Here is a 27,922-nt window from a genome sequence, read left to right on the forward strand (position 1 = left end):
AGTGGCAGCTCGGGAAGCACACATTTCCCAGTTGTTGATTAAGGATCTATAAACAAGCCCACAAGCAGTGGGAAACTTCTGACTTAAGTAGGATGTATCTTCCTAGAGCAGTTAAGTGTGAACTAGCAAAGTGTAGTTTCCACAGAATTAAATGTCTTGGTATTCTAAGGGGAAAGCCTTAAACTTTGGGTATCTATTTTCATGACAATGGAAAACAGTCCATCTATGCACCACCACCTCTCCCTGCCCAGTATGGTGGTGGGTCCAGGCTTTGGAAGACCAGTTGTGTGTTACGTTCACCAGTGTCAATTTAGAAGCTACCCCTGAGATATAATTTATAAACATCATTTATATATAGAATATAATTTAAAAATAGCATGATAGCAGTTTCACAGAATTCTCTTCCACTGTGCAAATTCTGTGGCTCTAGTTTTATAACACCGAGGTGGTGATGAAACAAGTGATCTGGGAAAGTGTGTGGAGAAATGCTGCACAAAGAGTAATTACAATTTGCTCCAGTAGGTTTTGAAGTTGCCTGTTAAATGTGTTCCCAGGACTAACAATCCATGGATTTTTTGTTTGTTAAATAGAAGGTAGACTCAGATTTATTCCTACAAAATTAAATGTCTGTTATTTAGAAGTGGTAGTTGGTTTCTACATCGCTGCATTTGAGACCTACATGAGCAGCAGAAGCCACAAAGATGGTTAATTACACATTAAAAGCATGGAAAAGCATTCAGTTAATAGCCTCACTCTGTACTTCTGATGCTGGTGGAAGATTCTATTATCTTTAAGTGGCTTTTTTAGGCATGATGTGTTTGCTTTATTACAGATTGTAGAAGTCAGGGAACAAAGGGAAATAAATACCCATGGGATTTGTTTGATGAGGAATTATTGAAGTGGTCAGATGAAGCTAATCTCGTAGGCTTCCCAACCAGCAAACTGCTGATTCTCTGGTAGTGAAGTTATGCAGTACATGATTGTGGAAGGTAAGAGCGCTCCCCCTTCCAGTGGAGTAGCAATGAGTTAGAAATTATCCTTTCAAGTCAGTGTGAAATAAAAAGAAACCCTAAGTAACTTTTTATCAGTTTCTCTTAGACAGAAGGTACAGAACAAAGTATGCCTTGCTCCAAGATTAAGTGTTTGTTCTCTTCATACCACACCAAAATGAAGTAGCTGTATTTACTACAAACAAATTATGGCAGGAAAGGCCTAACCTTGCAGCAGGTTGGGGGAAGCTGATGCACAAGCAGCAACCTGATCCTCTTTTCTATTATTTTTCCACTGAGTTTATTATGCACTGTTAATTGTTCCTTCGCATCAGAAGAAAGAGTAAGAGTAGAGTATCAGACTGCTAACCCGTCCTTTCACACACAGCCCCTCGGAGGAGGGAGGGGCTGCATAGTTAAGCATTAAAAGGCATTGCATTGAATATTTTAAAGAATTTATTTTATGCTTTACAAAGCAGTTTCTGCCCATTAGATCAGTATAATCTGTGGATGCTTTCCCACCCAGGTCAGCAGTTTGTATCTTGCCTAGCTACTTAGATTTGGTTACTATCTGGTGGTAGCTCATTGGCCCACGCAAAGTAACTTGTTGCACAATTCCAGTCACATCACGCTCCTCTTAGAAGTACATCAGCCAGATGACACTGAGAACAAGGGACACGCTGCTTTCTAAGCCCTCTGGTCTGTTTCAGAGCCAGAGGGAACCGTGTAATCATGTAAGAAAACTGCCTCCGCCGACCCAGAGACAGGTCTTGGAAACATAAACCAGCACCTGCCCCTCTTTCCACACAGCTCACTAATTGCGAGTGGCTTCAAGCTCAATAATCTCCACGCTCTTTTATGTTTTCATACAAAAAAATTTAATAAATATTACTTTTCAAGATTTATTGCCAGGAACAACACATCAAAGATGTATTTTCATATAACACTAATATCACAATACAAGGTATCTTCATGATCTCAATGGTTAACCACTGAGATTACTATGTTTATAAGCCTTTTGATCTTAAATGTCGTAATAGCACTTTGATTTCCTCACTTGTTAAGGCGGGCAGTGTAATCTATGGCAAACCTACACAGTGATCTTACTGGACATTCTACTGTTCAAGTATTCAACAGCTAGCTTATTAGAATACTCCCTAAATGCAGTAGATTACAAAAAAAAAAAGGTCAAATCTACAAGTGGTTCAGTATTAACATGGTGAGAAAAAAACAACGACGAAAATTAGAATTTACAAAGTAAGATTGCTGTGTTTCCAACTTCACACGCTAATTGGATAGTTTCATTACATGCAACCACTCACATTTCATCTCACTTTTGTTCCCTTAAACTGCTCCATAGCAGATTATCTGCCTGTCACTCGTGGGGTTTTTTTTGGGTTTTTTGTTTGTTTTTTTTTTTCCCAAGTCTAAAGCAGCAAAAAAAAAAAATTTTCTAGTCTAATGTTCTAAACTGCCTCAGTCAGTACTTACAAATAGTCTTAAAGTGATGATACTATAGAAGGTGTCGTTTCGAGCGTTTGACATTGTACAAAAAACCAGCATCAAGGCATGAGAGCCCATCCTATTAAAAATAAACTATTTTAGAACACCTTAGTTTTGGCATATAGGCAACACGTAACATAAAAAACCAACCAAAAAAAAAATGGAAAATACAGAAGCCACAAGCTTACAAGCTATCAAAAAAAACCCTTCAACTCTAAACACATACATATAAATAAAAAGGAATGATATTTTAAGGCTCTTGATTAAGTTAATAAATCAAATATACACAGTGATTAATAAAAAAAGAATTATTTACATTTCTATACAAACTTCTATTTTTGACACATTTTCCTCTTTAAATTCTTCATTTACCAGCAACTGCTGACAAGTTTCCCCCCTCCCCCCCTCCCCCCAACCCGCCCCCAACAAAAATACAATAAAAAAATAAATAATAAACTTATTTTGTGATAGTTGCTGTGGTTCCAAGCTGCAAAGGCACTTTCAAATACAGAACTAGTTGTACGTCGCCATAAAACCAATATACAAAAAACCTCAAATTCAATAAATATAAATAAAAGGTATTCTTCTAGGAAAAAAAAACAAAACCTGTATAAATGGGGGACAGCTGGCAGAAAGAAGAAAAGGAAAGGAAAACAAAACAAAAGAGGAGCAATAAGGCTAGGTCATACCTTATAAAGCGTTTCCATGGTGTATCAGCTACAGCTGAATTTACAGGAGGGCACTTTTGACTAGTTTTGCATAGATGTGAAATGCAGCACTTGGTATTCCAGCCAACCACAGCAACTATCATTGCCAGTGTAAGCCAGCTTGTCAAAACTTAAATTAACACAGGGACTCTAAGTAAATAATAGCCTTAGACTCAAATATTACACAACGGTTGAAGAACTACAAGCTCTTGAGTGCCTTTGTAATGATACTTAAAGGCCCTGCATGGCAGCACCCCACTGTCTGCTATACAATGTACTCCATTCTATTCAGGCTTTGTGCACTTTCCAAGTCTCTGTTGTCCTGTTTATTTGTCCAGTTTGGGTGTTTTGTAGGTGTGCTGTTGGGAGGCTTTTCATCTCTGTCTACCAAAGTGTATGCTGGCTGCTTGGCAAATCGGGCCTTCTGCTGGTGTTTGTCCATGTCATCTTCTTCCACCTCTGAATTGTGTGTCCTTATTTTGGCAATTTTAGAGTTTTTGTTTTCATATTCTTTGATTGGGACAGTATTTCCTCCATGCTTCTCGATGGGGTTTTTAATCTGGTTCAGCTGCTCCCTTACATTGTTGGTAGTGTTGTCATCAGAGGCCGTGTGAGTGTGGCTGTTCTGCTTTCGGCGCTTTCGGATGCACCAATAGAAAACAGTTACAAGGCAACAGATCCAGGCTACTGTTAGGACTGAGCTCAGCAAGGGCACCAAGAAGTCTGGAAGAGATAATAAACCAGTTAACCATGATATAAAGCAAGTATACCCTTCCAGGCTATCTGCAACAAAACCAGATCTCAGTTCTCAAGCCTTATTTTTTGCCACTGGGGTTGAGACAGTAACAGAAGGGTAGTCTTGGCTCTTCTAGGATATAGGATGTGTAAAGAGTGTAGTACTTGAGAACAGTGACTTAGCAGCCCTTGTGAAAAACATCTTCCTCCAGGAGGAACATTTCGTGCCCTAAGGGCAACGAGATCCACACCCACCATGGACACTTCTCTTTCCACCAGTGACTGCCAGTAAGGTGCCAGTACATGCCTGATGCTACAGGGAAAGCTCTGACAAATTCATCACATTTGAACAGTGGTGGCATCACCAAGGAAATATATGGCAGCTTTCAGAGGCACATCTGCTTTCTGCTTCCTTATTTCTCCATGGAGAGTGCAGGAAAGTAGTAACCCTTTTAACATGTTAGGACACTGTTTTAAAGTGGCTTTGGAACTCTTGGTTCCAAAGTATTCAAATCCTGGTGCAAAGCTTCCTTACTGTTCCCAGTTAACGGGGCTAGGAGGCAGATTCTCAGGCTTGCTACGCAGCTCTGCTTGCTACACAAGCAAAGAAAAATTCTCACCCATGCTGAAAGGCCTTGGCACATGTGTGAGTGTTTGGAGACAAGGAGAAGCTCACCTGTTTTGTTTTTAACCGGCCGGCGCTGTACTCTAACTTCCGCCACTGCAGCAATTAGTGTGTTGTTACCATCCCGCTTACTGACAAGGTCAATGATCTTATCTGTGATGTCTTTGATTGGGTCTTCATCTTCCCTGATATCTTCTGCGGACTACAGAAGAAGTCACGGAATTAGTGCCAGACACCAGATCAGATGCTGGGGTAATCTGCTATTTATACACTTTTGCAGTCAGTTAAGGCTGTCAGTGCTCTTAATACTTAGAAAGCAAAACAAACAAAATGCCCAGCTCTGGACAGAAACTAATACTGCAGAATTGTCGTCCCCATGCTTAAACAGACAACTGAAAATCTACCAAAACCAGCACTCGGGAGTGCAGAGGAGTGTAAGAGAATGCTTTGCTACTTCCCAATTAGTTACCACCAGACAGTAGCTTTCAGGTACAGACTTACAACCAGGATTTCTTTCCTGTTCTTAAAGGGGATTGGATAGAAACTAAAGTACATAAAGTGCTAATAAAGCCAGGAATTACGATTTTTATGGAAGCCAGATGTTGCATACATTCAAGCAATTAGCTCCTAAAGACATTTAAAAATATCCCAGGAATACTTACAATAGCAACATGTATTTCATTATTTGCCAAGTGTGAAGGCTCGCAGGTAATGTAGATTGAATGTTCAACAGAAACGTTCTTCAGAATATTGAGATTCCTCAGTTCACTGCAGATGTGCTCTGTGGTAAGGCCCTGGGGAATACAGGAAAGCTGTTGGTCTTTTTTAAGTATATCTGTGTGCATGGGTATAAGCAGTGCATATCTGTTTGGGGTTTTTTTGCACTGAAGTAAGAGGTCTCAGTGAAAGTGGACATGGAATTCTGTCCAATCCAGCTTTTGTTCTTCTCTAGATACCAAAGCATTTAGGGTAGGGCTCTGCATTAATCCTTCTATACCTTCTATGGTTTGTTTTTTTTATAGTAAGGGAGCATCAGCTTTTACTGGACTCCCAGCAGTCAGGAAAGTTGCTTGGTGCTCCAGGTAGCACAGCAAGCCATGTTCTGCTACTTACCGGTGCCATCATTTCTTTATTAAAGGTGAAGGTGATGTTGGCACAGTTGTCCTGGTAGTAAGAATCAGAATTGCATTTGGTCTTCACAGGTTGTTGGTTGGAAGGCCAACATTCACCCACTGCAGCACAAGGGTGAGTGAAGCAGTGGTCATCTTTAACAGGCACACAAGCATGTCCAGCTGGGCATTCGTTATGACCTTTACTGTGTATGACACATGGCCGAGGCCCACACCAAACCTAGAAGAGAATAAATACCAATAAGTAAAGAGCTGCTAACAGGACAGAAGACAGTATAACCCAACACACAGCACGGCTCTACCTTAGAACAGGTGACTTTTCCATTCAAACACTGACAGGTGTTACAGTCATCATCCCACTTAGCCCCATCTGGCATTACTCGAACACTGGTAATGCAAGGCCTTCCTGTAACTGAGGAGAGTGAACACATTCAATCAACTTCAACCAGGAAAAATGTGGGAGAAAAACCCCTTACCCAAGTTCACCTACATTTAATAAGTTGATACTTGCTTCAAAACAGCAAATGACACCCCCACCAAAAAACCCTTGCAGTCACAACCCTGTTAAAATGCCATTACACAGATCTGCTCCTAGTACAGTGCTCAGCTGTGACATCTGCAATACGCAATACCTTCTTGGCATCCTGCGCCACTCCGCCCTGGTGGGCAAATGCAGCGGTACCCATTGATTTCATCTATGCATGTAGCTCCAAAGGCACATGGTGAAGACTGGCATTCATTGATATCTGAGATGGGAAAGAGTAAAAATTATTCCATAGTATCTCTTATTATGTGAGGGGGGAAAAAAAAACAACCAACCAACGTACAAGAGATGTTATGGTCATTTTCTAGTGTCTACTTGGAGATAGATCTTACTGGCAGCATCAGTATAATTTCAGAGCGAGTTCTTTGACGTTTCTGCTATGTGGCACTAACAAAGATCAAAACCTGACCCCTATAGCTACTTCAGCTATTCAAGGGCAAGGACACGTTCCATCTCACACAGGCATGCTTCCTCTACTTCTAACATACTCCGTATTTTGTCCCCCTGCTAGGTTCTCCAACTAGCAGCAATGTTAAACCCCTTTTCCAGTTCTAATGCCACTATAAACTTATTTATTTCCATAGCTTTTAATAAAAATTAAGGGAAAAGTGTTATTGTCCTCCTACCTGTAATTATTATTAAATTACAGGGAAGTGCATACATCACCTCAGGGCTTGTAGGTGGTGGATTATTAATTGACAAGGTTTTTGGCTGGCACACTTTCATCTCAAGCAGAAGTCTATGCCACACAAACACATCCTAGCTGGGAAGAATATCCTGAAGGGCATTTTGCCCACTCAGCTGAACCAAGAGGTTTCAGCTCCAGCTGAATGGACTTTAAAATTTTCTTTCATTTTCAGTGCAATTCCTGCCCTCCCTACATCTGCTTCAGATCTAGATAAAGAGGGCATGTAGCATTAATCTGATCTGCTACTTAAGATGATTCATCTCACAACCAGATTCAAGGGAGACAAAAACAAAGGTGGAGGTCATTGAGACACTTACTGATCCTGCAGTCAGGGCCTGCAAAGCCTGGAGCACATTCACAGCGGTACCAGTTGTCTCCATCTACACAAGTGCCACTGTTGTAGCTATAAAAAGTCATTACATACATTAAGAACTGCTACAGATAAAGAGGCTCTAGAATTCTAAGACAATAAAAAGTGAAGGATAAAAGATGAACATATGAAACTTACCAGGGATGAGGGCTGCAGTCGTTTGTGTCTGCAAAGCAAAGAGACAACTTTAAATATGCGGACTTGGGCTTTGACTTCTGTCAGCAGAGAAGGATCAAGCTTCCCCTAATGGCCAAGCTGTTACACTTTAACAAAAATATGCTGAAATTCTCTACTAAATTGATTCCAGGCTTCTATCACAAAATTTGTTAACTACATTGTGGAACACATGTACACAGGAAGAGATCCTTGTAAAGAATCTAATGGGGGTGGGGAGGAAGTGGAAGCAGACAGAGCTGCTTGTTGAAAAAGAATGCAGGAGAAAACAAGACAACATCTGTCTCCACTTAGCTCATTTGCAACTTTCTCATGCCCAGGTCAAGGCTCTATCACATAAAGTCATTAAAAACAAAGATTCAGGTGATGCTAAAGCCTACATCAAACAAGCTTCCCCTTCTGGTTTCAATCTTGACTCCAAGGGTGACAGGATGAGCTAATGTTCTCATCATGCAACACTCGAGAAGAGTTCAAGCAGTCAACTTACTCTGAGTACATGTGGGTCCTTCCCAGCCCTCCTTGCAGACACAAGTGAAAGAATCCCCACTGACTACACAGGTACCACCATTGTGACAGGGGTTTGGCAGGCAGCTGCTGTTCCTTGCTGTTAACAGAAACAAGATTTGCCGCTGAGTTGTTAGAAAGCTGACAAAACTGAGCCAAGAGGAAAAACAGAGGTCACAGATTCAGTGCTGCATCTGCTTCCTGGTGATTATGCAGGGTATTTACCTATATTACAAGTGGCTCCTTCCCATCCTGCAGGACATATGCACTTGAAAGTGTCCCCCTCATCATAACATGTCCCTCCATTGTTGCATGTTGCCTCATCGCACTGGCTGTCACCTGTGAAGAGCCCAAGCTATCCTTAATACCATTGCTTTCTTAATGCAATGCAACAAGTTTAAGCAGCCTAACTGAGAGTGTCTGTTATGTTTTGGAAACGCTGAACTTACGGGAGTGGCAAGTTTTTCCTTTCCACCCATTTTTACATTCACAGAAGAAGTCATTGACCAAGTCTCGGCAAGTTCCTCCATTGTGGCAGGGGTTTTTACTGCAGTCATTAATATCTAGATAGGTTAAGGAGAGAAAACAAGCTAAGTGTTTACAGAATTAACAAACACTGCTTGCAAAGTACATGTCCCATCCCTAATTTTGGCCTGTGTTTCAATCGTGGATTAAGCACTTCAGACAGTATTTTTAAAGCTTTAAGCCCTGTCACAGGTACGAAGAATGTTCCACCATGTTCCCCCAGCTTTTCATTTTGTCATCATTTCAGTACACAAGAAGTTAAAAGGCCTATTACATAAACCCTCCTATTGGTCAGGGGACAGGAGCCGAGGGCTCACTCTGTTCCCCAGGCTGACACAACCCAAGTGTGTTATGCAGGTACGCTGTTCCTACAGTGGCCCGTACTCATGCTAAGGGTTTCTTATGGAAACTTATCCCAAGGGTAAGGCAGACAACTGAACAATAGAAAAGCCAGTTTCTACCCCAGTGCAGCTGTGTAATTTGAGTTTAGTTCTGAATCAAACCCCTGGAACTCAGTACAAATAAAGAGGACACCTTGTCATCTGAGGCCTTTGGAGCATAGTTTACGTTAAAATGGCATTGATCACTATCCTCTTAAAGGAATGACTGCCACTATCTTTATGACAGATTTTCCAAGAGTTCTTTCTGCATGCTGGAGAATGATCAACTTACTTGTTTCACAATATGTTCCTTCCCATCCATCACTACAAATACATTTGTAGGTGTTGATGCCATCGATACAAGTGCCACCATTTTTACAGGGGTTGCTCTCACAGTCATTAATATCTGCAAAAGGTCGGAGGAGAGGGGAAGGGAAAAAACAGAAGTGGGGGGCAGGGGGAAAGAGCCAACCATCAAACCAGAAGTACAGCTACTAGTAATCATCTTATTGCAGACATTTGGTGCTGCTTGCATTTCTAAGACCCTTTTGAGAGGGAGGGCTGTAAGCTAGATGAGAGATACCAGAAAAACAGTGCACAAAGCAACGAATCTATCACTCAACAGTTACTATAAAAAGCAAATGGAAAGAGGAGCCCTCAAGATCCATGCTGAACCCCATTACTACCTCAAGACCTTGTATACCAAAGGTTTTTAAAAACATTCAAAGCCAAAAGGTTTATTACAGTGAACTTTCCCCAAGACCTAGCAAATTCCTGTCTGCCTCACCCAAGTGGGATATGAAAATGTAAAGCAGTTCCAAGGTTCAGTGTGTTACAAAGAAGGAAACCTTAAAGCAGTCTGTGAGGAATGGATGGAATCTTCTTCCAAAAAGAGAAAGGGAGGGTTACAGATACTCTCTTGTAGCTCTTACTCTCATGACAGTAGGTGCCAGTGAATCCTTTGTTGCATTCACAGGTGAATTTTCCACCCGCTTGGCTCTTGCATTTTCCGTGAGGACCACAGACATTTGAAGAAATATAGCGAACCCCTTCCGGTGTGCTGTTAGAAGCTACTGCCACTGTACAGCTGTCAATGACTGCAGAAAAAGCAGAGACCCTTGTAAGGATTGCCCATTCTATCTGGCTTCTTAAGCTAAAAGCAGCAGTTTCATTTCCAGTGATGGATGTTTAGAAGACACACAGATTATGGAGTTAGTTGTCTAGGTTGAAAAAAAGATCTTTAGAAGCATGAGGTCCCACCGTAAACCCAGAACTGCCAAATATGCTTGCTGCTTTAAAATAGAAGGACTGTATGAACTGTTCATGCATAAAGTAATCACAGCATGTTGGAGCAGTATCTATGGCCTGGAAAAAAATTTAGCAAAGCAGGCCATTTGCTACATGTGTTTTCTGTCCATACTGTCATAAACCCGTCTTTCATACTGCCAATATCTACAAATGTTACTCATCTTCTTGTACAGATAAGAGGCAGTAAGGCACAGGGCAAAATTCTTGCTACAAGAGCTACTCCAATGACTACACTACTGGAGCTGCACTGCAGCTCCAGCCAGGGGAGGGCCAGAACATTGCAAATCATTCCCATTCACTTGCAAGAAGACACAAACCTTCACAAGGAGTTGTGCGGCAATGATCTTTCAGGTGGGAGCAGTTCTTCCCCTCATAATCTTCAGGGCAGTTACAGAAATAATCCATAGCAAGATTGAAGCATTGGGCACCATTCTGACATGGGTTTGGCTCACAATAGTCTATGTCCAGCTGTAAGCAGAGAAAGAGGAAAGGGAAATAAACTTAAAAAAACCAAACACATAAATGAGGGAGGGAAGGCCAAGTGAAGCAGCAGTTTCGTCGTGAGGGAAAGCCATTATAAGAGGCAGCCATTTTGGAATCTGACCTTTTTATCTGCTGCCTCAATGTATTGTTCAGAATGCACAGAGGCTAGTTAGCCTGCACTCATTTCAGCAGACAGCACTCCTGATATTAAACAGCCGCTGGAAGTTGATAGTTAGTGTGCAACAAAACTGACAACAAAACAGCTTGCAGTCTGTTTAACAAAGAGAATCCTCAGTGGCCCACCAGGGATTTTGTTGCTTTCTTTCCCCCCCCCCAATATATACTAATCGAGCTTTCTTGGCAGACTGACAGCAATATCAAGTACAACTTTATACTATGGTTGACTGGGTGCAAGGCATTCAGTGTACAGATCCAGAGTGCTGGCAGGAACAGCACTGGCTGAGGGCCTGCCTTTCACCCATGCTTCTTACCTGACAGAGGTTTCCTGAGAAACCAGCAGGACACAGACATTGGAATCCATTGATTTCATCCTGGCAATGACCCCCATTCATGCAAGGGTTACTTGCACATTCATTGATGTCTTTCTCACAATGATCTCCTGCATAGCCAGGTGAACAGATACACCGATAACCATTAACCAAGTCCTGGGAAGGAACAAGAAAGTTTAGAGTTTAAGGTTTTTTTCCCCTTCTCTCTTGATATAATCTTATTCAAGAAAAAACTTTTTGAAACAAGAACGTAGGTGAACACCAAAAATATCCTCTTACTATGTCCAAACAAGGCAAGGAGGATATTTAAGGCAGAAAAATTAAAACACCCCACTCCTCCCCCCACGCAACACTGGCTTATCTTCTTAAATTTCCAAGCAGGGTACAGCAATACATTAATCCATATTTTGGTGTAACTGCATTTACAGTAGGTAGTTCACACAACCACCAGCCCATTGGCACTGGCAGCAAAAATGATTCATTTATTGCAGTTATACTTTTCACCTTGCTGTTCTACAGACAGACCCCGACATGCTGCAACATGACAGAGGTCCTCCCCTCAGCTCCAAAAAAAATGACTGTTTATAACAGCTAATTGCCGTTTTCCACACTATTTGTGTTTAGACTCAAATGTTTTTAGTTCTGTTGCAAGTCTCTGAGAATCAAAACAAAGAGTGGCTCACCCGACAGGATCCTCCGTTCTGACATTGTCCACGACAGTCGTTAATATCTGCAATAAAATTTGCATGGTTAGGATGCAAAACTATATTTACACTAGATACAGCTCAAGTCTCTCCAAAACTGCAGCTAGATAAACCTTTTGTCAAGTTTCCTGCATGCCTTTCTTGAGATAAGGTTACTATAATGGGTGGGAACCCTTTGTGATTCTTCTCCTAGAGGCAGCAAAACTTCACATCATTGTTTTAGTCCCTTTATCAGGCTATAGCTCTGTTATGGACTAATGAGTTTGATAAAATTGTGTAATTCTACTCCACACCAACTGCTCCCTTTCTGAAAACATCAACCATTGGGACTCTGCCTGACACTGAAATCTGAGCTTAGAAGCCAGTGGCTTACAGACACATATGCACACTAGTGACTTTGAAGAAACCCCGGGATACAGGCACTTACTTATATCACAGTTGTGGCCAGACCAGCCAGTAATGCAGTCACAATAGTAGCTGCCAATCAGGTTCCTGCAGGAGTTGGCATTGACACAGGGTTTGCCCTCACATTCATTCGCATCTGAAAAAGCAAAGTGAGTGGCCAAATACAGGGCTTGTAGAGAAAGGGGGAGAGAAAAAACAGCCTACAGCTGGTTTGCACAGCAATCAGCAGCAACTCATTCAGATCTCAGAGAGAACTGTTATGTACAGCATGGATTGGTGTGCCTACAGTGAACAAGAGTTATTCATACATCAGTCAGATGTCTCTTTCAGTTTCTCTGCAGTTAGAACACACAGGCTACACTAATTATTCAGTAATTACCCTGCCACTCATTATGAGCTAGTTACACACCCCCCACACCCCCCAATACACAACTCAAGGGAGTGCTGCAGTCTGCTTGGTGGGACTAGGGTAAAGAACATAGCTCACTCTTCATGAGACCATCTACATTTTGGAACCCAGCTGTGAACTCCTTGGGCTGGAGGAGTTGACATGGCTGGGGAGGTACAGCAACTTTCTCACAAGCTAAAATAAGAAAGCCATGTGGGGGCAGGACTGGAAGGCACACACATGCACCCTCCCCACTTCAGTTCATTTATGCTTTAAAGTATGGCTCTGGCTCAGTTAACTATTTCCTTCATCTGCCAGCACACATCGGTGAACCAACAGAAGAAAGCCACTCTGTGCTTTGAAACTTAGACCCCGGTCCTGCAAACAGAGTATTTTTAGTATGCCAGGATACGTCCATAGGTTTCAGAACCAGAAACATCTGTCTGATGCAAAGGGCACCATTTCCCCTGTCTGCTGAGCTGTGAGCCCTTTTGCATTTACTTTCCCCCCAACCCTAAGCAACACTGGATGAAGGAAAAAAAAGCAGTTCTCACCTAGCTGGCATGTTTTGCCAGTCCACTGAGGTGGGCAAATACACTTAAATCCATCAACTAGGTCTTGGCAAGTTCCTCCGTGACCACAGGGGTTTGGAGAACAATCATCAATATCTGCAATGTGGAGTAAAGAGAGGCTTAGCTCCGTTACCACATAAACAATGTCACCAACTGGCAACTTTGATAAAAGGTTGCTGCTACCAGGATTTGCCCTGAAGAAAGGAAAGACAATGGGACTTCTACTTAGAATTTCTAGGTCTGTTTAAATTTCACCAAAAGCCTCCTTTAAGAACAGTGGTGAAAGGCATTTCGAGGGACAGGGGAAGAAGTTGACACCCGTGGCATTTTTGTAAAGGGAAGTCAGATTTTGATTCAGCAAGTCTCTCTAAACAGCATTTGAAACAACTTGACTGAATGTTACCCAAAAAATGTGAATAAATGTATCAACGTTGAGCTTTTTCAAGAAGCTATTGGCCATTCTTTCTCCTTGCATTTCACAAAAACCTTCTTAAAAGCCAAGGCCTTTGTGGTATAAATGGCTGCCAAGAACCAGTGGTGAAGCTGGGAAAGGTTAAGTAGGCTGCCCTGTAAGTTTATCAGGGATTAGAAAGACTGACCTAGAATGGCAAACTAGCACACGGTTAATACCATTTTAAAAGGACTTACTATCAGTGCAAGTTGGTCCAGCCCAGCCAGAAGCACACACACATTCAAATCCTGTAGATGTCTCTAAGCAGCTTCCTCCGTTGTGACAAGGATCAGAGAGGCAGGCATGCTCCGCTGCACCAGGACAGAAGGACAGCATAGTGGGGGTTACACCAGTGTCACCGGCAGCCACCCCTGCTCCCTCCACATGCCTCTACTCTGGACACACCATCATTATTCTTTATGTATTGAACTCCTGTGAGAGCTGCGAGCCAAACAGCTACCAGTCAGCAGGAAGTCATCTGCCCTGCTAAACTCATCCACACAGACTTGCACCTGTTTGAGCCACAGCCAGACAAGGCAACTCCTAGTTATCTCTCCCAGTGAGCAGGAGGCTGCTGTTCAGAGATGCCAACTATTCATGATGGAGCATGAACAAGCAAGTCTGGATCTTTGTAGCTTGCCCTGACATCATAATTAGTATTAGAAACTGACTTTCCCCCAACCTCATAAAATATATCCAAACCCAGCCACTATAAACTGGCAAGAATTAACTGCCGAGTGGCAGCTCTGCAGCCACATCAAACACTTACCGATTTCACAGTTCTGTCCTGAGTAGCCCTCAGGGCAGGAACACTGGTACTTATCAGGGCCAGTGTTGCTGCAGGTACCGCCATTCAAACAGGGTGGGTGGGTTCCACAGTAGTTCAGATCTGTAAGAGATAAGGACCATTAAAGCCATGATGATTCTGCTTTCAACCACCTGTGCATGCTTTGTTCTATTATCCTAGAGCCTTTACAAAATACATCTGCACACAAAGTAGCACAGGACAGGGAAAAGTTAAGGGCATGCACTAATACCACCAAAACAACGGAGGTGACAATGCCAAGTAGCTGAAGGACAAACCAACCACCACTACGTTTCATGAGGCTCATTCACTCTCGTGTGCACTCTCTCCTTGCTACATCTACACCGTTAAAATTCAAGTGTTACACTTGGCTATCCATAAGATTAGCATACCTTTGTCACAGAGCTGACCACCCCAGTTGGTTTCACAGAGGCATTGCCATGGTTCAATGCAAGTGCCATGGACACATCCTGGGTGTGGAATGCACTTATCACAATACTGGCCTTGCCATCCATACTGACACCTTCATTTAAAAAAAAAAGAAAAGAAAAAAAAAGGATAATCAGAAGAGGAAAACAACCCCAAAGCCTGCTGCAATTGCATTATCTAGATGTGTGCATGGAACTCCAGAACTTGGAGAAAAACTGAGGAGAAGGGCAGAATGAGGGGAGAAGCTATTCAAGGTTTGTTTGGTGGTGTCTTGTAAACAAACATTTTAGTAGTTTTGCCAAGGTCTCCGCAGCCAGGCTCCCGACAAAAGAATAACTGTTCTGAGAACACCAGCATGAGGCCATTCAGCACAATAATACTCTTTTAAAGCCTCATACAAATGTGGCAGAGAGGGTGGGTGTGCACTACAAATCAATCTCTGGACTTTGACAGGGTGCTTTATAAATTTGGCGGGGTGGGAGGTGGGGAACAACAAGTCAGTGGGAACAGCAGTTATCCAGAGATCCTCATGAATACAAGGTTTCAGGCATTTCAGCCATGCTGGGTTTGCAGGAAGACAAACAAAACCAGAGACACCAATTCCAGCCCTTGGCAAGGCAGTAGCAAAGCATTAGGAGTTCTCTGCTCTAGGGGAAGCTAACCTCACTCTGAACTAGGAGACACAGCAAGTACAGACTGGGCCACAGTAAGAGATGAAAGAAAACAGCACACATCAGGATTTTGCATGTGTTCAAAGAGTAGTAGTTGTCACTGTATTCCTGAGTTTGATTTATGCAAACCTCTTTTTAGGGAATAACTACAACATATCCAATTCTAAGAAACTTTAACTTCTTGTCTAGAGAAAACTTTATTCTTATTTAAATTATTTATTACTGCTATTAATGAGCTACCTGAGCTCTGTACTTAAAAGGCAGTTGTTCTTTTCAAGTACAGCCCCCATAAGGGAAAGCTCATTTTGTCTTTCATTTAGTTCCCACTAAATGCAAGGCAGACCAGGAATTCTTCAAATTAAAGTCGAGCTATAGATAGAAACAAGGAAAACAAGCTGAAAATGAAAAGCAAGGGTTTGTTGAAGTCCTGTATTTCATTAACCAGTCCTGAGAGTAATTGATCAGCAGCAATTATGCATCAAGCTGTCACTAAATTATGAAAACAAACCTCATCTGTACAGAAGTCAGCTAAGCTTTCTATTTGTAACCCCCCCCCTACACCATTCTTCTGCCGGCTATTTCTTCTCATGGGAAAAAACTTGGAAGGATCTGTCCATTAGGTAATCTGCACAGAGCTACAGCGAAGTCTGACTTCTCCTCAAAAAAAATCTCAGGTGACAAACTGCATCTTAATTTTTAATTTAATACCTACTTCAATAGCAGCCTAAAGTCAATAGGAAATTCTTATTAGGGTGTGTTTTTAAAAAACAAAGCTAGTCCAATTTCTGTGTGCAAAGAACATGAAAGAAAACCAGATCAGGCAAAAGAACCTCTCGGGTAGCTTTTGGGAAAATCCTGTACAGGGAATGCAAGAATGCAAAATTTAGGACTATGTCCTTTTAATTTGTAATGCAGTCAAAACAATTTGCCTATGAGCTTGCACACAAGCCAAACTAAGTGACCTCATCTGCAGAAACAGGTATCCAAATTGCATATTTATTTTGTTTTTAACTCCTTTCTGCCAAATCAGAAATCTTGTTTTCTTTAAAGCAAATGTAAAGAGAAACAGCTAAAAGACAATTAAAAAAACCCCCCAAACACACAAAACCAAACAGAACACAGAGAAAAAGCCATGAGTTTACAGCCAAAGACATGACTTCCTTCAAGCATCAGCTTCAAAGCATAACAAACCAAACTGGATAAGGCAACGGGCATTTAAAAGGAGGAGTTAGGTATAAATTCCAGAACGATTCCTGGTAATAATTCTTGTGCAGGAATATCTACACAGCAGTTTCTCATGAGAAATTTGAAGTTAACTTTCCTTGTATAGCAATTTGTGAGTAAATATGGTTTGGCTGGCTGAGCTGTGTTGAAAAAAAACAAAAAGCAGCTCTCACCAGAAAGGAAAAGGATATTTTAAGAATGTTTGCAAGTTGCCTATTGTACCAGAACCCAAAGCAGTTTCTGCTGGGATGTTATTTTTAACCTCTGTTTTATTTGTGACATACAGGCTATATGACTCATCAAAACTTAAAAGAAAATAAAAATCTTGTTTCTGAGTTCACTTTAAAGATATTGGTCTAACTTGGCAAGCAGAAGTTATCTGAAAGCACCAGAAGGACAGCATTGTTACAAGACTATGCAAATCAAGTGTGGGAAAGTTGCACCTTAAGTAAATAAGAGCACTAGTGCATGTCTGGGCAGTGAGTGGGAGGTAAGAGACTTAGAAAGAGAAAGGAAAGAAAAAAACATCTGGAAACAAAGCCTGTTGTTCTGAACTAGGAGACAGCAACCCCTACAAGGCATGTTTATTCTGATGACAGAAGCACAAATCATTGGTAGCCTTGACTGATATGCTCTTCTCATCATTGACCACAACTCCCCTCTCTGCCCCAGTACTTCCTGCCACTTGGTAGGGTTTTCTCCTCTTTTTGTTTTCTTCAATTAAGAAGAGATTTGGATTTGGTGTTCTGGGGCTAACCAGCTTCCATCGGTGCTGCTAAACATTAAAATGACTGAACAGCCTACAACAATCTATCCTGAGGTTTGACTGTCACTTTGCCACACCTCTTGTGGAGGATGCAAAGTTTCTTCCTACCTTACTTTCATAGCATTCCTTGATGATTTTTTGGGGTTGTTTTTGAAGCATAGATGACAAGGATAGAGAGATGGAATGAACCACTGGGACTATTTTGGCTGATTTCCTCTGTATTTTAGTCTGTCAGACACCTCAGATTTCGTTCCTGTTTGAACTACAGCTTATCCAGAAAGAAAAGCAGCCCACTTCATTCATCAGAGAATCTACCAAAATGGTTTTTAGGCAGACAAAAGCTCTCTGTTCCTTCAGACTGCTGAGCTTTATTTGGGAATACCCAAGCTTCACTTTTAACCCTTCATAGACAGGATAAATATCAACATTTTGTAACCTCAGAAGCCCTCAGTTCCCTATCACGTGTAAATAGATATGATAAAGGGTTACATGAAGCAACTTAGGACCAGTTTGTGGATAGAGAATGTCCACATTTAATAACCCTCTATTAGTAAGGGAGAAGCCTTCCCTGTGCTGTAAATATACCCTGTTTATTTCAAGGTCCTCCAAATATTTATTTTTTGGGTTATGGATAAACTCTGGTTTTCATTGTGTCTTTGCCAGGATGGAACAGACTTTAAAGCTTGGGAGCAAAATTCTGCATTCATCAGAGCCTACTAACAAGACTTCATTCCAGCTATTAACCTCTCAGCACTTGGAGGTGGGCTCACAATGGTAAAGGAACCAAAAGATTTAACTAATCCCATTCTAAAGAATGCTTGACTTTTGCCTACTGATGGAAGAAACCAGGGGGTGGGAGGGAGGAAGGGGAAAAAAGAAGAGTGAAAGGGAGAAGAGGAGAGAAAAGCCACACTGTATTTCAAGCTGGTAGTTGAAAAAAGCCTATCAGGCTGTTGAAGAAAACTATGCCCACAAAACATCTGCACTATTTATACAGGAGTAATTATTTAGTGCTCATTAGGCAGCATTCACACGATGTATCCCATACCTCCCTCCTTTCCAGTACCATTGTTTCACAAACCAAAAGCTTCCTAAAATTATCAGTGCATTAAAAGCCTGCTTGCCCCTTATTCTGGGCAAGTCAGCATGAATAATGTGCCTTGGTTAAAAACAGAACTCCAAAAACACCCTCCCCTCCCCAGCCCTATTGTGTTTAGCATTACTTGTTTAATTATTTGGGGGCTAGGGGGGAAAGAGAAACAAGGAGGGAGAAAGAGCATTTACCTGCACTCTCCTGGAATTGTGCATGAACCATGTTTGGGACTACATCCCTGACGACAAATAGCTGTTAAAACAGAAAAAAAAAAGAAAGAGCATCAACAGCCTGCCTGCTTCCTGCATCTTCAGTCTCAGGAATGCTTTCATCCCTGCATTGTAACCCTACTGAACCCAAGGCTTCAACAAGTTTCTCCTATAAAGTCTACCTGAAGGAAAATCAAGGCAGGTGGCACCTTGTGATAGGAAATCTATCAGCGAGCTCTGCAGAGGAATCATACCTGTGGCTGTTCAGAGTTATTTCTATGCAAGTGAAACTGTCTTGCCTCAGAGAGCTCAAGTCACTTGTTGCCTACATGTTTCCTTTGTCTTTTGCGAGCGAACTGGCCCCCTCTCCCTGGCTTTACATCTACTCCAGAGTAACTTCTAACTGCTCTGGATTTACTTTTGAGCCATATCTCTGAACAGGATATTAAGAGGATTGTCAATTCAAATTATAGGTAAACTCAAGTCAGAAAAACACGCTAATAGTCTGTTTCTACTTAAGAGTCCCGATTTCTCCTTGTAAAATTACCTAAGAAGTTGCCATTCCCTAATAAACATGTTAAATATCATCTCAGGAGGAACAAACAGCCTGGGACTTTTCAAACGCCAAAGCTTTACACTTGCCAAGTCAGCTCTAAAGCAAGTCTTTCCTTCCTGCTTGTCTTGAAGTTCTGCACCAAAGGGGAAATTCTTTTTGAAGTCAGCAGCAGAACTCCCATTGAAGTCAATGGGCTGGGTTTTCTTCCCAAGGGCAAAGATGTGGATAATCAGAGAAAGAACACATCATCTGCTAAGTGCCCAGTGTTTGTCAGACCTCCTCAAGACTTTAAAACAAGGCAGGAACTAGTCCTCTTTGGCCCTGTTTCTCTGTGTAAAGAGTTATTTGTTGTTCCATCAGTCCTTAGCCCTGTGGTCAGCACAAACTGACCACTGAACTGCACATGCACCAACCCTATCCAAGCCTGCTGATCACTCGGGAGCTGAGCACTTGGCACAAACCTTTGTTGCATTCTGGTCCCATCCAGCCTTCCAAGCAGGTTTTGTTGCCATTCTGGTCACAGGTATGGTGAGTGAAGAAGTCATCTCTTGGTCGGCAAAACTTGTTGCAGCCAAAGCCATAGTAATGTTCTGCACAAGTCACGCGGATTTGGTACTCAAAGTGAGCAACTCCTGAATTATGTTTCAAAGTTTGCCACTGGCGGCTTGGATTGATCATGCCAGAGTGGGATGCCTTCTCGATAATGCGATCGGGATCTGGAAGGCAGAAGAGATGTCACAGTTAATACTTCATTTAGGTATCATCACCTCCCACATCACAGCTCTCCAACTTCACAGGCAAGACTCAGAGGCAGCCAGCTGATTTTATTAATTTTCTGGTTTAGAGCAAGATAAGGCTGCCCTGGAGCTACAAACCATTAACTGAAACACACACGCAGCATTATCAAACCGAACAAAGCCTGAAATCAAAAGGAACTGTTAGGTTACTGCCAGTCACTCATCTCTTCTGCGCTGCATGGGCATCCAATACGAATCATACAGTTAGCGATTAAAGAAACTTCAGCTGCTTTTACTTTCGGTGCCAATGAATTGGTACAGAATGTGGTTTTCCAGGCTTCACCATTAATGGTACTACTTTTGTTTTTAAACTGGAATATTTATGAAAATATCATACTGCAATAACCTAATAAAGCAATGGCTACAAACTGAACCTAAGCACCACAAAAGGTTTGCAGCCTTCTGGACTCTGGTGTAAACACTAGATTAAGAACTAGCAACCCTGGCGTTCATACAACACCGGTGGTCTCACCAGGTTTTGACTAAGAAACACCATGGATGTTCTCTCTTCAGGTATTAGTTGACACTACAAACTCAAGATTACCACAGCTCAAAACACAGGACTTGAATTACTGCATACATGTACTATACATCCTCCTCATTGCTCTATGTAGTGTATTTCAGAGTTTAGACTTTGTACTTGACATTTAGGTCCAGCAAAAGTCTTCTGGCTTTCAGAGCCCTACAACTGTCTAAATTGTGGCTTGAAATAATAATATTTCACATTAGCTTAGAACATTGTATATATCTGTGGTATTTCACTTTGTAGTCCAGGTCTTGTGACTTAAATGATCTGACACTGCCTTACAACCTGCTGCTAGCAAGCACTTGACTGCTGACTGAAAGTACATCATAAAACTGCCAAAATATCCTTGCAGACATAGCACAAAACCAAGAATAAGTATCAGGCCACACTGTTCTGAATATGGAAGCATAATCCAGTGACAGAAGAACTTTAGGCAGAAGGGCAATTTGCCAACAAAGCATTAGAAAGGAGAAAAGCACCAGCACATTCAGTATGAAACCATAGCGATGTTCAGCATGTTCTACCAACAGCCACAAAAAAAGGCTTGGGAAGTTCACATAAAGGCAGAGCTGAAGACTAATGAAGCTGCTACCTCAAGCATAAGATGACACACGGTCAGTTTTTGATTGAAAATACTTTGAAATTTATTGCTAAGGGCTTTGATTTGTAGCTTTCAAAAAGAACTTGCAAGCAGGTTTCCCAAGCCTCAGATACCCATTATCAGTTCACCACTCAGTCCTGCCTGTCTGCAGTTCTGAACAACGTTAAATCAAAACACTTGCTGCACAGCCACAGAAGAGTGTAATCCACAGACACTCTAAGCATTTACCCATTTTGGGGGGGACATTCTTGGCTTGAGACAACAACATTCATTAAATTAAGTGTTTACAACGTGAAATTAAGGGCAACAACTTCTTATTCACCTTCTGGTATTTCTGGTTCTGGAGTATTTTCTATTTAAATCAGGTTTCATTATTCATTGGCACTAAGCCCCCAACCCCACATCTATGTGTAAGACTTTCAAATGCACGCAGGCCTTTATTAATTTAAATGCCATTCAGAAGTCATGTAGATGCGTAAGGGCTTTTCCATACTGGTATATTCAGAGCAGTATCATGTCCTGTACTGTGCAGGTGTAAGGCTCTTAGATCTCATCAACAAGATTACTGACTAATTCTAAGAGGTACTTAGGTAGATGCGTATCTGTTCGCCTTGAATGGGGCTAGTCAAGTGATTCTGGTTCAACTCATGCATGCTGGAGATGGCTTTGCTGCACTTGCCAAGATTACAGCCCTGATCTGCAGCGCAGTCGGAAAACAAGCACGCTTCCCCAAACACCGAGTCCGTGCATGACGACATCCTCTTTCTTGCAAGGAAAACAACTCTATCCTTTTCTCTTGCAAGTGGCAGAAGTGGCAATGACACTCAATTGGGTTTTGCAAGAGACCCCCCACCCCCTCCATACACACTCACTCTTGCTTTTCCAGTCTTTTCCTGTTCTTAGTTGGGAACATACCACTGACAGCTATTTCAGTCCTTGGCACCAGAAAAACAGCTGCTTTAGAAGAGAGATCTTTCCTCTTGCCTCTGCTCTATCATTCTTCCCCTATCTGCCAGCTAATTTGGAAGCCTGTTCTTGCTGTACATCTATGACATCTCACTGCAGACACTGGCTCTCTTTCAGCCCACAGGCTGAACTCAGGTGGAAACATCCCTATTAGTCCAATGGAGGTTTTTTTTTGAGTCCTGATGAAAAGCAGCTGCAATTTCTGTTTGGATCATGGCTAAAATGCCCTCCCCCTCATCCCCCTCCCCCCCCTTTTTCTTAATTTCACACACTTTCTAAAGCTACCACCATACCTTTACATTCAAGAAAGGTCTCTCGCACTCAAGACACCTCTCCATTCGCCATCTCACACAGTTTTCACAATGAAGTATTTGCATGTTCCTTCTTGTACAAAAATCTCTCCACCCTTCCCTATCCCTACCTGTCAGTGTGCACTTACACAAGTGTGCTGACCCAGACTCCAGGGAAGGCATTGCAACAACCCTTCCATTCTTTGCTCACAACAGTCCCAAAGCAGTGGACTGATTAAGTAAACAAAAAGAAGTAGTTAGGCTTGAGAGAAAGTAATCTTCCTAACATCCCGACATCATCTGACTCAGAAGCTCACGCTTTGATAGAAAGGTTAGAGGAAATACTAAATGACTGGAAATTGATGCAGAGGGGTTTTCTGTACACCTTTAGCTTCTGCACTTCGCTATCATGGAGCTTTTTGGTTTCACTCACTTCATGTGGCTACACCTCAAAGCTATTAATCTGTACCTATCAACAGGAAGCAAACAACAACAAAAAATGCCCAGCTTCCTCCAGCAGTTTGGGTGGCCAAGGACACCACAGTTGTTTTTGAAAAGCTCTGCTTCAAACAACTTCCAGCTATGGCTTGGTTTACATTGCGCTGAAGTCTCTTATGCCCAACTGGAATCCACATGCAACTGACACCAGTAGTTTACAATAGCTCTTTGACTTCATTTCAGATGCAGTGTCAACCCCATTAGTTGTGTGTTACGAAGCGACAGTAGCAAGATGGCATCTAGACAAGAATCAGAGTAAGAAAATCATTTAAGCTGGATCTTGGCTCCAAAAAAGCAAAATTCTCATTGACTTCAACAGGGCCAGAATCTAACTGCAAACCACGCTTGGAAGTGAGATGAGAGAGTATGTGGTAAATGGAACGTAGGAGGAGTGGAATGTGGAGGGGGGGAAGGAAGCATCCGTTCTGTGATCTCCTAAGACTGAATTGATCAGAGGATGCTAAAGCTATTGCGAAGTTACACAAAGCCTACTAATCACACTTCCCCTCCCACCCCCCTACTCTTTTTCTTTCTGAGAGCTCTCAGAGTCCTTACAATTCAGTGGTAATTAGGGTAAAAGAAAATCCTGGTCATCAAAAAAATACTTAGCACTTTATATGATCAAAAATTGTTTAATTCTCATGATTTCCTTAACTAGACTTACTCTTAACTAGACTTTCCTTAACTAGACTTACTCTTCAGCTGTGGGAAATCTGACTGTAAGCAAAGTAATGCAGTACAAAGGGAAAGCTTTGTGCAGTACAGTGACTGAAGTGACCTACAGATGGGTATGTGACAGCAGAGCTAGAGTAGAAATGCAAAGCAAGAACATGTCTGCACTGGTAAAATGCACAGCTGAGAAATGAAGCAATTTTGTCTGAAGACAATTGCACTTCCAGAACATGAAAGCAAAGAAAGGGTCCATTGTGTGGCTTTGGAAATGCAGTTGTTTCATGAAAAAAAGATGAGCTCTAATAATAGTACAAGTGGCAGAGACCCAGTCTGAAAAAACTCTCAGATCCTACTGTAAACAAGACCTTCATTTTGAATATTCAAGTATCCTCCATTTTTAAATACAACCCTGTTGCTATGGCAATTTATTTTCTGCTCCTCCATAAAACACTCCATAGTCAAGAGCCAAGAAGCCTCTCAGCTACAGCTCCACGACTGTGCTTAGCCAGGGCCTGAAATCACAGGGACTGCAACAGTGCTGAATGTGGCCAGATGTAAAGCAAACCATGGCTATCACTGACAGGTCAACATGAATCATTTATAATGGACAACTTTTCTGGAACTAGAAACTCACAGCATGTCCCATGTATATTTAAAAATAAAAAAAGATGAAATTAAAGAGCAGATCTACACAGAAAGGTTCCCAGACTCAAAGGCCATTCCCAAGCAATGTACGCTTCACCGACTAAAACAAAGCCACAGCACTGTGCACAGTTCTACAAGGCCTGCCTCTCATGACACCTGAAGTCCATTTCATTACTCTGTGGCTCTCACCTGGCATTCCAAAGCAGACGAAAGAAGCTATTGTAAGGTTTGTGTAAGATGGGCACTGCTGCTGCTTCCTTCTTGAAGGAAAAGGCTTGTTGTGTCAACAAAAGGTGTAGAAGTTCATATTCATGCCCTCTCCGGTGGCTTTTACCACACACTATTAAAGTCTTAGAGGTAATTTTGCCCACCTGTTTCAGCAACAGGAGGCAGTAAGAAGAACAACTCATATGCCAAGAGACTGTACACAGCTTCCTCCAGCTGACAGGAAAAGCTTAGCAGAAAGCTGCTGAAATCTACCAAAGACATTCCAGGCAAACAATTCGCACCCTTGATTTCCAACCAGCTCTACCCACATGGTGCCTGATAAATATTTTTCAGCGCCCGAGTATGAATCCCTAGATATCCAACTCCCAAGGAAGGGCTGGTGGTCACTCCTGTTTCTCATATGCAGCTGTTGGATAGATTGTATACAAAGTCTTAGCAAAATTGTACTTTTTTTATTTACTTTGAAGTAGCATGTTCAGGTTTGAGAAGTACAGAGTTTACAGAGGGGTCTCCCAAGTCAACATGGCTTAGGATACTGAATATCACTCCCAATACAAACAGAACAACCCAAACCTGAAGAAACCCTCTTGGCTTTTATTCTAAGAAGAAAGAGGGAATTAACAGCATCTATTTTTAGGCATCAAACCATCAGTGTCTAGAGGCGAGTGTGCTACTCATCCTCTACAGGCAATGAGAGGGAGACAGGCTGCTGCAGAGCCTGGAGCAGCTGCTTCAAATTGTCTTGGGGAGAACTTCTCTCTCTTGCTCTACTTCACAGTAAGCTGGTTAGACTACCAAAGGCCCTTCAGCAAACAGAAAATCAAGGTGTCCAAAGTAAGTGAAGCAGTGGAACAAATACTTACTAGTAGAGTTATCATTGTAATCCCATGCCTCAACAAGCAATGTGTAGGATCTCTGCAAAAGAGAAATCAGAGTTATTTTCACAGCCACAAATGACTAAGAACAAAACCACCAATCAAACAACAACCATTTTAATAGAAAAGAAAAATTATGATCTCTGCCTTAAAATGGAATACTTGAACACACAAATAGGTAAAAGATTATACTTGAGGCAAACCATGATCTTCTTGAAACACCATAAGCTACCTTATCCAGTCTGACTTATAAGACCTTTCACCTTGGATAGCTCATCTTTGTCATCATTAATGCATCTTATGTACTTAACGAGGAAGTACAGCCTTTGACACCATGTTGTAGCCAAAATAAAGCATGCGTGGAAGAATTTCACATGGAAGACAGAAAACGCCAAGGCTAGCAGAGCAACATAAAAAAACAAAACCAAAAACCCAACAAAATCAACCCCCTACCCTCAAAAATGGCTTCAAAGGAATTTTAGTTACAGAAAAGAAGTCTTGCAGTCCCTTCCCCCAACCACCCTGAAAGCAAGAAGTGTTGCTAAGATTACTGTGCTCTGCCTTGACAGCGCAGTCTCTAGGGACTTTGCTTTTCAGCACCCCCTTTGAAAGCTTTGTCTGCATGAGGGCCATCGCAGCTCCCACAAGTATCAGGTAACTGAGGGAAGAAGGGATGGATATGGGAAGGGAGCGGGGTGAGAGAGAAGCACTGTAAAACAAAGGCTAGGATCAGACTGTTTGGAAGAGCAGGGAAAGAGAAGCTGAACTATCCACCCTGTGTCACATTTACAGACACAGTCATCTGCCAATGAGCTCGCCAGCGCTCCAGCAATAATAATCATAAGCATAAACTAACTGAAGTGACTCCGTGGGTTGGAAGGATGCCAGCTATTACATCTAAGCCACCTTTATCTTCAATCCTAACTTGAGAGCAAGAGCCATTAAAACAGCTTCTCCTCCCCCAGCTCTACTCTGAGGTATTATTATCCAGGCTGTATCTTTCAAAGTTGCCACTTAGCTAGCCATATCCAAACTTCATGATTCAAAACCAAAACAAGACACCACTCTCCTCCAAAGAAAAAAAAAATGGATGAGGAAAATAAGACAAAATATGACTTGAAAAGTAAAAATATAATCATAATAATTATAAATACTTTTATTAGTCTATATTACTTCTGAAAGTACTCAAGTGTAATATCTTTCTGGTGAGCAGACCAATAATAGAATAAAAACTTTCCACAAAGCATTTTGATTGCTTTGCCATCGCAGCTGTGCCTTATAAGGTTTATTTCTTCTTTAACCGTCTCTACGCTCAGGTTGCAGTCTGCTCATTTGTGGCGTCCAGCACTTAACACCTCTTTTCTGTCGCAGAAACCAAAATAGGGCTCTGAGAATAAACAGCTACAAGGTGCAAGTGACCTCAAATTCCTCAAGAAGAGAGGAAGGAAAGCGGGGGGGGGGGGGGAGGGAAGAAGAGAGAAAAAAAGAAGAAAGAGTTGAAGCAGCCTGCTTTCTCACGACTGGACACAGCATGCAGCCTCTGAATGAAAAACTAGGTTTTGACAGACACCGGCTTGCAATATAGCCTAAATACGTTCCATATTCAAAGCAGACCAGAATTCCATTTCGTTCACTGATAACTGTGGGAAAATGGTTCCAAAAGTAAGCACAAGCTGGGCAAGCCAGAACATGCACCCACACTTCTATACAGAGGCTCCACTGGCCCAAACTATTTTTGCTTACTGTTTTGTGAATGTTGCATTTTTATTTGCGACTATTCTAAACCAAGGCTGTCAGCTTGAGGAAAACTCTGAAAACAACACACAGCATGACCATTTAACATCATCTAAAGCAGCTTTAAGAAGTCCTTATGCAAATCAGAGGTGAGGTGAAATAAAGAAAACAAAAATCAGACAACAAACCAAAACCAGAATAGAAGTCTGGAGCCATATTAGAGATATCGATTGCACTATCTTGGGTGCTTCCTCCCTGGTTTAATTACCAACATTGAGAAGCACAACGTGTTACTGCAAGCTTGAAAAAAGTATTATGATATAGAGATTGAATTATGGCAACTACCACTACTTCCAATAAAGCTGAGGATGTTTTCCTTTTGGCCTTACATAATTGTTTTGGAAGATATTTTGTCTAAACTCATAGCAACAGTTTCCAGTTGGTTCTCGGGACTGTTTACCAACACACCTAGCCCTTAAGGAAAGGAAAGGCTGAATCCTAGCTTTAAGTGCTACTGTTGCCAATACTTGTGTGACCACTTTCCAACACCGCACAGGAGTTTGTTTAAAGAGAGGAGATGCTTCTGCTTAACTGGATGGGAACAAAATGCAGGGGGAACAGACCTACCCTAGCAACCCTTGTT

General features: G+C 41.8%; 1 protein-coding gene across 1 annotated transcript in view; it reads right to left on the reverse strand.

Moving 5' to 3' along the window:
• Positions 1–3,103: 3,103 nt before the first annotated feature.
• Positions 3,104–27,922, reverse strand: part of JAG1 (jagged canonical Notch ligand 1) — a 35,219-nt gene continuing 10,400 nt past the window's right edge. The window contains exons 3-26 of the mRNA XM_009906915.2: positions 25,534–25,585; positions 19,909–20,163; positions 18,874–18,934; positions 14,892–15,022; positions 14,464–14,583; positions 13,892–14,005; positions 13,226–13,339; positions 12,306–12,419; positions 11,858–11,904; positions 11,157–11,330; positions 10,500–10,650; positions 9,807–9,971; positions 9,167–9,280; positions 8,419–8,532; positions 8,195–8,308; positions 7,953–8,069; positions 7,430–7,457; positions 7,239–7,324; positions 6,322–6,435; positions 5,992–6,101; positions 5,673–5,909; positions 5,222–5,353; positions 4,611–4,761; positions 3,104–3,922 (exon numbers count right to left, since the gene is read on the reverse strand). Coding sequence (XP_009905217.2) covers positions 3,465–3,922; positions 4,611–4,761; positions 5,222–5,353; positions 5,673–5,909; positions 5,992–6,101; positions 6,322–6,435; positions 7,239–7,324; positions 7,430–7,457; positions 7,953–8,069; positions 8,195–8,308; positions 8,419–8,532; positions 9,167–9,280; positions 9,807–9,971; positions 10,500–10,650; positions 11,157–11,330; positions 11,858–11,904; positions 12,306–12,419; positions 13,226–13,339; positions 13,892–14,005; positions 14,464–14,583; positions 14,892–15,022; positions 18,874–18,934; positions 19,909–20,163; positions 25,534–25,585 — 3,273 coding nt within the window. The 3' untranslated portion in view covers positions 3,104–3,464. The remainder of the gene's footprint in view (positions 3,923–4,610; positions 4,762–5,221; positions 5,354–5,672; positions 5,910–5,991; positions 6,102–6,321; positions 6,436–7,238; positions 7,325–7,429; positions 7,458–7,952; positions 8,070–8,194; positions 8,309–8,418; positions 8,533–9,166; positions 9,281–9,806; positions 9,972–10,499; positions 10,651–11,156; positions 11,331–11,857; positions 11,905–12,305; positions 12,420–13,225; positions 13,340–13,891; positions 14,006–14,463; positions 14,584–14,891; positions 15,023–18,873; positions 18,935–19,908; positions 20,164–25,533; positions 25,586–27,922) is intronic.

This window comes from Dryobates pubescens, chromosome 3, assembly GCF_014839835.1.
Source record: "Dryobates pubescens isolate bDryPub1 chromosome 3, bDryPub1.pri, whole genome shotgun sequence".
Taxonomy (NCBI): domain Eukaryota; kingdom Metazoa; phylum Chordata; class Aves; order Piciformes; family Picidae; genus Dryobates; species Dryobates pubescens.